This window comes from Girardinichthys multiradiatus, chromosome 11, assembly GCF_021462225.1.
Source record: "Girardinichthys multiradiatus isolate DD_20200921_A chromosome 11, DD_fGirMul_XY1, whole genome shotgun sequence".
Classification (NCBI taxonomy): Eukaryota; Metazoa; Chordata; class Actinopteri; order Cyprinodontiformes; family Goodeidae; genus Girardinichthys; species Girardinichthys multiradiatus.
Window position 1 is genome coordinate 35,715,274 of NC_061804.1, and position 12,282 is coordinate 35,727,555.

The window sequence follows — 12,282 nt, forward strand, 5'->3', positions numbered from 1 at the left end:
GATTTTATTTTTCTTACATTTAATCCAGGATTAGAAGTTAAGCCTATTAATAAAAAAGGATTTTGAAAAGCATCATATAGGAACAAAGTATATCAGACAATAAAGGATTTGCAAAATTTCAATGTTAATATATGGGTGCACATTTTTCAGTAAATACAGATGCATTCAGGCTTTTAATGTCTTAAATGCACCCTATAATAGACAAGAAAAACCCTGCTTTCCCCTGTTATCAGGGCTCTTGCAGTCTGCGTGCTTCTCACCATGCTGTGGAAGCGGTTGTCATGGCGATAAGCTCTCTTGTGATGGATTCAGCTTTTGACAATGGCTGTGATACGCTGAGTGGGCTCTTTACATAGTCTTACCTGCCCTGACCCCCCCCCCCCCCCCCAGATCTGTCAGAAGCCCGCTACCTCAACGTTTTGCTCACTCGCCCACCCACATATGAACACAGACGATGTTGAAAAAGACTGCCAGGAGAGGGGTGTGGTCCCCTTGATGGAATCAGGAAGCTTCCCATTCAGGACTGCACAACAGCTCTGATTTCCTCCTTGAACACCACATCAACAAGTGAGCATGACCTGGAGGGAAGATGAGGAAGCTCCATTTAATAAGGCTCAGGCCACATCAGTCAGCCAAATGGAAGGCCTGCTTCCCTGGAGCTGGAGAAGGGGGGGCGGTGGTGGCGTATAACCAGCATCGGGCACTAGCTGCACACCATGACAGTGCAGATATCATCCCTCTGTAAGTGGCTCATCTGTGCTCCAAATGCAACTGCCGCACCTACAGAAATTTTATAATACTGCGCTGCTGCTCAGGGGTCATAGACAAATCTGAGATCTGGTCCAGAAAACCTCTGTTAGACCAGAGAAGTGGTTTTCATCAAATATACCACTAATAATACTTTTTGATTTTTTTTTTCTTTTTCCGAGCTGCATTGATTTTCCAAGTTTGAAGTTAAAACTGAGAAACCTTGAAACTGACCAAACATTGTTTGAGAGGAATTTTCCACTCCACCATCGATTAGGTCTCTGCCTACAGTTAAGGGAATGGTGTGGGTGTTTCACAAAATACGGTCTGTCTCTTTTTTTTATATTTCCTCTTATGTTGCTCCTTTATACATAACATTTAATTTCCCTTTGGGATGAATAATAATAATGCAATGCATATAAAATGCTGCAACTGTTGAAAGTCATGAAAAGTCAAATTCTTTTGAAAGAAGGTTCTTTTGGTTAGACGAGCGCAAAAATCAACATATCACAATATTGTTGGAAAACTAACTATTAATCCCAAACACACCATTCCTATGGTGAAACATGGTGATGACTGCATCATTCTGCGAGTATGCTTTTCTTCGTCACAGACACAGAAGCTGGTCAGAGCTGTTAGGAATATGGCTCAAGCTAAATATGAGTCAATCCTCATAGTCTGCAGTAGACATCATACTGGGGCGGAGGTTCACCTTGCAGCATGACAACATCCCTGAACATCCACCTAGAGCTAGAATGGAACAGTTTAGATCAAAGCATAGTCACACATTTGAAAATGGATGTAAACAGATGCACTCCATCTAATCTGAGTGAACTGGAACTATTTTGAAAAGAAGAATATGCAAAACATTAGTTTCTAGATGTGCAAAACCTTTAGAAACATGCCTCAAAAAGGCTGCAATTCAAGTGGAAGGTGGTTCTATAAAGTGTTGACTCATGAGGACAGAATATAAGCCACAGATTTCAGATTTTACCATAATGTGACAAAATCCAAAAATGTTTAAGGGGCACTGTTTATTATTTGTAGTCTTTAATTTGTAGCCACTCCTGTGTGGTTTCAGACCAGACAAGATACGTGTAAAATAATTATATTAACTCTGCTGGTTAACAATTTGCTGACTCATTGGAGCATTAGAGGGAAGTCCATCACTCAGATGTTAAATGGCTGCACTTCTCCACGGATCAATTGATATGACATTGTCAAATTAGAGATGAGATTAAACCATTTTTAGTAATTTGTTTTCAGTGTGTATCCTTAACAGATGATCTGAAGTATGAATCAGCTTGTAGAAACAGAAGTGCCATAAAAGGTACTACAGTTTGCCTATTTCTCATCTTATTGATGCCATTCATTAATATTTAATGAAGAAAACTGCATTCATTCTTTTTTTAATATTGTTTAAATTTGCTACATTTCTACAGAATTTAATTCTCCATCCGTGTAAAAATCCTTAAGTGAGTAAAGGTTGAGCAAGGTTGAATAATTCAGTTGTAGTAGTAGGTGGATCACTGCGTGTCTGATGGAGGGGCTGGTGGTTTTCATGGGGTCATGTGGTTCTGACAGCTGGTGAGGCACAGATTAAGGATGGGCTCGGTGAGGCAGAGGGTGGAGGGAACCCAGAGTCTGGAGAGAAATCCCAGACCCCCTGCCTTAGATTACCACTCAAAAGGGAATGTTAACACTAAAATGTGCATTTCTTGTGTAATATATTGTGCTTTTGATTGTCTTAAGGTTAATGGAATATGTCTGCCTCTGATGTTATCCTTGGGTAGCATTACTGGGTGGCTATGGTTGACATTTTCCCCTCAAGAGAGATTGGCTCTTAAATTAGACCAAAAGTTTCCATAGATGGTATATGTCTTCCCTCTCATGTGACAGAGGGATTCTGACATTTCCACCCAATCGCATCCAAGGCAGGTTAATCATTTTGGCATTTGCTGATGCCAAGTCCAAAACTCAGTAAAATAAATGCCATGTATAGGCTTGAAAACGTGATAGGTTTGAAGTGTAGTTAAATAAAACACTGTATTTCTTCAGTGTTGCATAGACTGTTTTAGTGTTATGTTTAATTGACCAATTTAATATACTCGCACTAAACTTTGATAAACTGATATATTTCTCCTGCTAACAATATTTCAGTGTGGGACAGTTTACTGAAGCGATAGGCTAATGCTAATTTTGTCTCTGTGTTGATGCACCTCGTTGATAAATAAGCTTGTAACATGTCGTAATCATATCATATGTAAACGAAACTTACAGAAAAAGTTCTCCTATAACACTGATAGTAAACTGCAGTCTCTCTTTACCATAAAATTAATTGAAAATAGTGAAAAACACATATTTGTTAACTCTGCTACATATAATACAGTTTTGCAAACTGGACAACGGGGCGTAATTTGCAAAAACTGGCTGAACAAATAGCGGCTGCATGGCTTGCTGGGAGTGTGACATAAACATAAAACAGACAGTACATTAACAGGTGTTGGAAATTGAGTTTATTCAAGAACTCTGAAAATGATCTTTTTTCTAAGTGCAGGGATTGGAAAACGATCTGATCTAATAATTGGGACTAGTCTATAAATGTTAGAGTAGGAGGGATAAACTTCTTTTGGAAGATTAATGATTAACGACAACAGTTGAGGCAAAAATCAAAGCTTTCAGTTTACCAGTCCATCAATGGTCCGACCTAAGTTCACAGGATTTGGATATCAACGGAAAGTATGAGATCGCAAATACAAGCATCTGAAATGAGGGTCCTCCATTGGAGATGGTGTGAAGAGCTCCATCATTCAGGGGAAGTTCAGAGTGCAGCTGAACCTTCCCAGCTGAAAGGGACATTCAGATGTGTGATGAGACATCAGATGTCTCATCATTCTGTTGCCACACAAAACTATCAATAGTGATGGTAACATGTATCTAATCTCCTTACCATGAAATCACCAGATAACCCAAATGTGTAGCATGTGAACTGGGGTTGGCATAAAAACCAATTACTGTTTGATCGCTGGAGTCAAAGCAACATCTCAGTATCCCAGCATGGCTCTGCCGGGCCTGTATCCGGGGAGATTTGTGGGGTGTGGAGTTTATGTACAGCTGTTAGATGCCACGCCAACAAGTCACCACCACCACAAACATTTAGCTTGTCCAGCAGGACTGAGATTCAACATGGCAGCTGGTGGGGTGGAGTGTTCTCAAATTATCTGCAGCTCATAGTTTAGATGCGCATCACAAAGGGAAACCATGATGCATCTTGACTACCCTGGCATTCATCCAAGCATGGAGCTTATTCTCAGGCTGTGGACCTCTATGAGTATCCAGCAGAGTGATCTGGTTACAGTAGTACTGCTGTACATGTCTTTAGCTCAGAAATCAGATTTCAACAGGTATTGAATATCGAACAGGAAGTCTGACAGAGATGCTCCAGTAACAATAAAGCAGCTTTTAGACTGAATGGCTTTAACAGGCGTGTCAGGCTGTATAATGGAGAGTGGAGGAGAAGGTGTGGCCCGAAGACATCTGTCCACTAAGTAGGCCATATTGTTTCAACAGCTGCTGATTGAATAGACCCAGGGGAAGGAAGTTGCGGCATTTAAACATTATAGAAAAGGTGTAGCCTCATCTTTGTTGTGGCTTTTGTGTCTTTTGTTTGTGTGTATGTGTGTTTTGTTACATAAACCAAGTGTGGCTAAAGGCATGTTATCTAGATGAGTAAAATACAATGGAGACCAATTGAGAACTGCAGCTTCTGCTTACAGCTTTTTACTTCAATTCTTTAACATAAATTAACTTTTTGGTATTTTTCTTTCAAACATAAATTTTCTGCAAAGTAATTAAATTATGCCCCCCCCTCAAATTCTTTTTTCATTAAAATAACATTTATGACTAAATGTTATTAGACATATGTAAGGAAATCTATCTTCTCATAAAGCATTTTAAGTTTCAGTGTCTCAACTAATTTACAAGGTTGTTACAGGCCGCCTTTGTGAAACAAAATGAAACATCCACTGGATAAACTTTACTAAGAACTGAGCTTTGTAATGCCTTGCATTTTAAATTTCTTCTAGATTTTTTGGGATTCAGGGGGACAAATATACGTAATAACCAAATATTATCTATATATGTGGACACTTGGTCTGAGTTTCCTCACACAATCAATACACTATTGTGTAACAAGGTGCAAATCTTATATTTCCACCCTAATCACTGTCCTCACCCCTGCTGGGGCAAATCTTTCCAAAATGGATGTTCGACTGCTTTGAAGAGAATCTAACCCCCCAGGTGGCAGGTTAGACTGCAGCTGACAGCAGCTAGAAGGCTAGAATATGGTTACTGCAACAGCCTGATGCACCAGGAGCTGGTGCATCAGATGAGAATGGAAGATGAGAATGCCTTTGTTTTGTGGTCAAGACACTGCTTTACAAATCCCCTGATTGAGTAAAGAATACAAAGGAATGCTTACGAATCAAATCAGAATCGGCTACGATACCTATGAATGAACTATTAATTTGTAAAAAGTTGATTTGTAAAAGATGTTTTTGGATTCCAGAGTTCTGCACCAAAATTTGAACAACTCAAAACTTTTGCAATGAATTCCAGATGTTTCAAGAATTGCAAGAACTGACTTAGAGTAAAATACAAATCACTAACAAATTCAAGAACTTTTTATGATTCAACTATAAATTCCTAAAATGTTGCAATTTTTGGTGATTTGTACAATTAGTGGTCTATGTGGAATAATGGTTTTATTTACATAGAAATGTTTTCTGATTGCAAGACGATTGGTCTTCCCACTGACCTACAGCAGCCTCAGTTAAGGCAGCAGTTTTGCAGCCTCCAGATGCGTGCTGCCATTTTCCCATAGCTTGTTTGCAACAATGCATTTATAAAATGTTGGGAATACCCCAGTCTCCATGTGAAATTACACATAGGTTTTTAGTTTTTATATATAGACCTTTGAATGTCCTACTTTTCAAACGGCTCTGTTGTCAGCCATCACAATCGATAACTAACATATTGTTTTAAAAATGTCATGTCAATTCAAAATTAAGTTTTCTGACATTCTAGTGCCCTGAATGTAAGGCATGTTATTCTAAAGGTTTTGCTCGTCTTAAGCTGACGAGCATCATGTGATTTTAAAACCTCACACTCCTTACTTATGTTGCAATTATTATTGTAATTACATTATTTAATATTTAAATGTTTTATTAAATAATAATTCATTCTGTTAAGTGTTGTCCTGTGAATATCAGCCCAATAAGGCGGTGGTATTAGGACAATAGAGAAAAGGGTGAAACAAGCTCTGACATTATTCTGCACACACATGGAATAAATTCACAGAATTTCTTGAAATACAAGAATTTATTTACAAAAATGTCAACTATAGTGAAAGTCAAACATATTTCAATCAACAAACGTTTTACTGTATTGGAACAATCCAGCTAAAACTACCAAGCAAAATTAAAGAATAAGGAAGACCAATGAACTCTATATACAATATGAACAAGTAAATCAAAGATGGTTGACCATTACCAGAAGAGTGATGCAACATTACCATCAATGTTATTTATGTTTGAGAGCCTAGGATTATCTTGAGGAATCTGGAAATGAGGTTAAGTTAGTCTTGGAACTTACTTGAGTAATAATTGGTACCTTTTAAACCACCAATCACACTGCAACATCAGATAAAACATCTAGATTTATATACATCACATTTAGTAAAATAATATTTAGGGACAAATAATTTTCCTACATTGGAAACTAACAATCTTTCTGGATAAAGGATTCTGAATGGACTCATAAGATGGCAAGTTACGTGTTACCTTAGCCGTTAGTGGTTGGAGCTAACAAAAGGGAAGCCTATAGCTTCCTTAATAAAGTCGAACATGTACATTTTAAAATACCATAACTAAAAGGATTAAAATGCAAAAGTGTTGACGGCATGGTCTGGTCTCTCCATTAGCTGCGGTGTACAGCCGGATTGAGGCCACCATCTGCGAAAACAGCGTTTTTGTTCAGCTCTGACTCCTCCTCTTCCTGGGCTGAGCAGGAAGTAGGTTAATGTGATTTATTTTGAAAGTTCCACAAAGTTCATACCAGCCTTTGATTATGTACAGTTCACAGTCCATGTTCATCCATGTTGTAACCCATGGCTGGGGTCTCGACACTTAAATCCTATAGAAATATAATATTCATACCATCCATTACATTTTTTTTTCCTATAATCATGTTTTTAAAATCTGACAAAAAATAATTATATGAATTATATGTATCATAAATTGATTTCAAGTTCATTTCTAAGTGATCAGTAATGGGAAACAGTAGCTGTATAATAGTTGCTAAGCTAAAAATACAGGGTGGAGCTGTTAAACAAAAGTGAACTAATATATTGAACAAAGTTTGAGACAAAATGGTAAAAGTTGCTCTAGTAATATCTTTGCTGTTAACTTTGTAAAACGATATAAATGTATAGTATTTGAGTTCACATCCAGAAAGCAGTGCTTTCAGTGTTTGTAGTTCACTTGGCCAGATGTCTATGGGTCATCTGCTGTAAAATATTCCCAATTGTACTTTGTAATTATTGCTCAGTTGTGGCAAAAGGTGACATAGGTATTGACTTAAAATATGTGAAATAAAAAGCTCAGATCTTTAGCATTATAATGTTAGTATTGTGAGAAACGAGTTGGCATGTTGGCATTTGCGCTGTACCGTTTTATGCTTGTCACTGATTTGTTTTTGGATAGTTTATTGGGTTCAATGTTTCCAGGAACCCCTAGCAAGAATACATTTTCACTCTTCAGTTAAGTATTTGTTTACTTACCACAAGTCGTATCGTTATTGCAATATCCCCGACATTATCTAATGTCGCTTGTTTTCCTGATATCATGTAACCTTAGCTTAGGGTACACAAAACCTACATGGTAAACACTTTGCAAAATATGCCTGAATCACCAGTGATACCCCTATAGCTCAAAATACCCACATTTGAATACAAAGTGCTGGTTGATTTGAGTGCACAAGGTTGTATATAATTGGTTGGGTCGTTGCTGGTTTCTCAACTATTTTGTATTCTACCTTTTAAAGGTTACCTGCCTTCAAGACTTCTTTGGGGATGATGATGTTTTCATTGCCTGTGGACCAGAGAAATTTCGCTACGCACAGGATGACTTCTCACTGGATGAGAACGGTGAGCATGACTGCAATAGCTGTGTCTCGCATGAAATACTATACAGGTCCTTCTCAAAATATTAGCATATTGTGATAAAGTTCATTATTTTCCATAATGTCATGATAAAAATTTAACATTCATATATTTTAGATTCATTGCACGCTAACTGAAATATTTCAGGTCTTTTATTGTCTTAATACGGATGATTTTGGCATACAGCTCATGAAAACCCAAAATTCCTATCTCACAAAATTAGCATATTTCATCCGACCAATAAAAGAAAAGTGTTTTTAATACAAAAAACGTCAACCTTCAAATAATCATGTACAGTTATGCACTCAATACTTGGTCGGGAATCCTTTGGCAGAAATGACTGCTTCAATGCGGCGTGGCATGGAGGCAATCAGCCTGTGGCACTGCTGAGGTCTTATGGAGGCCCAGGATGCTTCGATAGCGGCCTTTAGCTCATCCAGAGTGTTGGGTCTTGAGTCTCTCAACGTTCTCTTCACAATATCCCACAGATTCTCTATGGGGTTCAGGTCAGGAGAGTTGGCAGGCCAATTGAGCACAGTGATACCATGGTCAGTAAACCATTTACCAGTGGTTTTGGCACTGTGAGCAGGTGCCAGGTCGTGCTGAAAAAGGAAATCTTCATCTCCATAAAGCTTTTCAGCAGATGGAAGCATGAAGTGCTCCAAAATCTCCTGATAAGCTAGCTGCATTGACCCTGCCCTTGATAAAACACAGTGGACCAACACCAGCAGCTGACACGGCACCCCAGACCATCACTGACTGTGGTTACTTGATACTGGACTTCTGGCATTTTGGCATTTCCTTCTCCCCAGTCTTCCTCCAGACTCTGGCACCTTGATTTCCGAATGACATGCAGAATTTGCTTTCATCTGAAAAAAGTACTTTGGACCACTGAGCAACAGTCCAGTGCTGCTTCTCTGTAGCCCAGGTCAGGCGCTTCTGCCGTTGTTTCTGGTTCAAAAGTGGCTTGACCTGGGGAATGCGGCACCTGTAGCCCATTTCCTGCACACGCCTGTGCACGGTGGCTCTGGATGTTTCTACTCCTCCAGACTCAGTCCACTGCTTCCGCAGGTCCCCCAAGGTCTGGAATCGGCCCTTCTCCACAATCTTCCTCAGGGTCCGGTCACCTCTTCTCGTTGTGCAGCGTTTTCTGCCACACTTTTTCCTTCCCACAGACTTCCCACAGAGGTGCCTTGATACAGCACTCTAGGAACAGTCTATTCGTTCAGAAATTTCTTTCTGTGTCTTACCCTCTTGCTTGAGGGTGTCAATAGTGGCCTTCTGGGCAGCAGTCAGGTCGGCAGTCTTACCCATGATTGGGGTTTTGAGTGATGAACCAGGCTGGGAGTTTTAAAGGCCTCAGGAATCTTTTGCAGGTGTTTAGAGTTAACTCGTTGATTCAGATGATTAGGTTCATAGCTCGTTTAGAGACCCTTTTAATGATATGCTAATTTTGTGAGATAGGAATTTTGGGTTTTCATGAGCTGTATGCCACAATCATCCGTATTAAGACAATAAAAGACCTGAAATATTTCAGTTAGTGTGCAATGAATCTAAAATATATGAATGTTAAATTTTCATCATGACATTATGGAAAATAATGAACATTATCACAATATGCTAATATTTTGAGAAGGACCTGTATTTGACCTATGTGGCCAAAATTATTTACTTGTCTTCATTCACCAAAATACGTCTGCCTTCACCCACATCCCACTCTTAATCCATAAGAATATGGATTATATGATGTTGACCCATTCTTTGTAGCTATGAAAGCTTAAACTTTTCTGGGATGGCGTTCCACAAGGTTTATCATTGTGTTAACAGAAATCTTTTACCATTATTACTAAAGCATATTTGTGAGGATGTTGGATAAGGAGGTCTGACTTACAGTCACTGCTATAATTCATTTCAGAGTTGTTTCTATTGGGTTGAATCAGGCAAGTCAAGACCAAACTCACTCTACCATCTCTTCATTAACATTCCTTTGTGCACTGCTGCACAGTCATGCTAGAACAGGAAGGGGCCGTCATCAAACTGTTGGTAGTATCAAGTTGTCCAAAATGTCTTGGTATGCTGGAGCATTAAGAGTTCCTTTCATTGGAACTAAGGAGCCAAGCCCAACTCCTAAAAAGCAGCCCCAGACCATAATCCCCTCTGCACCAATCTTTACACTTGACCCAGTGCAGACAGACAAGTGTTGCTCTCCTGGCAACTGTCAAACCCAGCACATCTATTGGATTGCTAGACAGGGCAGCATGATTCATCACCACAGAGAACATGTCTCCACGACTATAGAGTCTAGTGCTTTATACCACCATGTTCGACACTTTGCACTTGGTGATGTAAGCCTTGGATCCATCTGCTTGGCCATGAAAACCTATTCAATGAAACACGTTATGCGCTGGTACTGAATTATAAGGTCTTACGAAGTCTGGAGGTCTCTAGCTATTGACTGTTGAATGTTGACGACCGCTTCACACCATTGACCTTTGCATCCACCGACTCTGCTCTGTGTTCTTACAGGAGTTAAATGTACACACCTGTAAGATGTGGAAGTTATCAGAACGTCTGAATTCAATGATTTGAATGATTGAGTGAATACTGTTGGCAATATAGTGCAAGCTCCGACAGTCACCTTAATCTTTGTTCAATAGAAAAAATCCTGGTGTTTGTATGAACTACACAGCAGTCGATACAGCAGAACGACTTGGAAAACGATAAATTGGCAAACACCCTCACATAAACTAATGCTTTGGTCAGCTTGAATGTTAATATACAAAGCTAAGGGAGAGGAAAAATGACCTATGCTTGAGGGATAATGACAAAGAGGCAGTGAGAGATGGAGCTAAAGCAGAGCATTATCAGCAGCCAGCAGCTCGGATAGAAAAGGGTAGAAGTCAGTGAGTCATTAATATGTCAAGTGACAGGTTTAGGCCAGCTGATCTGTTGGTGCTGATACTGCTGTGAAGTCAAGGAGAGAAATGTAAAACCAATCATCTTGCTGAGTCTGAGTTTGCTCCCTGCAGACCTGAAGGACCTATTTTTAATGTCCCTGTTCTACATAAGCTCTTCTCCTGGAAGCGTGCAGTCTTTTCATCTGAACACAGCAGTGCAGCAGAGCCTGAGTTATTATGTTTTCCTCCATACCTTCTCTTTGCCATGGAGATTCAGTAATGATCTGCGTCCTTAATGTTCCACGTACTCTCCCATGGACCCAAGCTACATTGTTTCATTTAGTCTCTAACCCCAGGCCAATGCTAAATGACAGAGAGTCTCAAGCATGTCCAAAATTACCAAGCTGGCCTCGGAGAAGCGGAGGAGGGAGGTTTATCTGCAGTGTATCACATGGACATTAAGTCTACAGCCTTCATAAATCTTCCACACATAGACTAATTAAAATGCTTACATTCTCTGAATTCAAGGAGTCAAGATTTTTGTCCGAGGAAAACCTGGAGCATATCTGGAATATGTGTTTTTCCTGGGCTTTTGTGTGGACAAGACTTAATATATATTCCCTTGTATTGCTAATAAAATAGACATTTTAATTTCAAATACAGGCCCACATAGGCATTTAGTGGGACCTGCTGCACTATGGTGACAACAGAAAGTATTCACACCCCATTTATTTACTACGTTTTCTTAAATCACAATGTAGTTTGAGTTTAGGATTTTTTAAACAACAAAAATCCACGCAAAATGGCTAATAATGACGAAGAGAAAACATAATAGGCACACATTGTATGTATTTACAGCCTTTGCGGTGAAATTCAAAATTAAGCTCAGGTGCATCTGATTACCCTTTGTGTTTCTACAAGTTGATCAGAGTTTCCCTATAGTAAATTCAATGAAATGCACATGGTTTAAAATAAAACCAACTTGTCCATATCAAAACAAAAAGCAATAAAATCAAAGGAATTGTCTGTAGAACTTGTCACTTGAACTGTGTGACCGCACACATCTTGAAGGGTGTAAATGAAAATCGGCAGGAATTAATGTTCCAAAATGCACTGAGGTCTCAAATAATGGGGAAAGTAGGAAGTCTGGAGGCATCAGAACCCTTCTGAAGTGTGAAAACCTGAACAGCAACCTGAGCAAGGGCCAGAGAGGTTACCAAGGACCCAGTGGTCACAAAGCAGGAGCTCCAAAAGCTGCCATAGAGTTTGTGAGTTCAGCAGAAACAGAATTCTCTGGTCAAGTTAATTTATATATCACCATTCATACACAGGGTATCCAAAATGCTTTATAAAGGCCTTGCATAAAAGGAACGAACATTAAAATGCAAACCTGAATCCATATTTAAATTCAAGTTTACT

At 39.2% G+C, this 12,282-nt stretch overlaps 1 protein-coding gene across 1 annotated transcript in view; it reads left to right on the top strand.

Moving 5' to 3' along the window:
- LOC124876614 (neuronal migration protein doublecortin-like) overlaps positions 1-12,282 on the top strand; it is a 38,074-nt gene that overhangs the window by 16,328 nt on the left and 9,464 nt on the right. Inside the window, exon 4 of the mRNA XM_047379536.1 lies at positions 7,849-7,951. Within this exon, the coding sequence (XP_047235492.1) occupies positions 7,849-7,951 (103 nt within the window). The remainder of the gene's footprint in view (positions 1-7,848; positions 7,952-12,282) is intronic.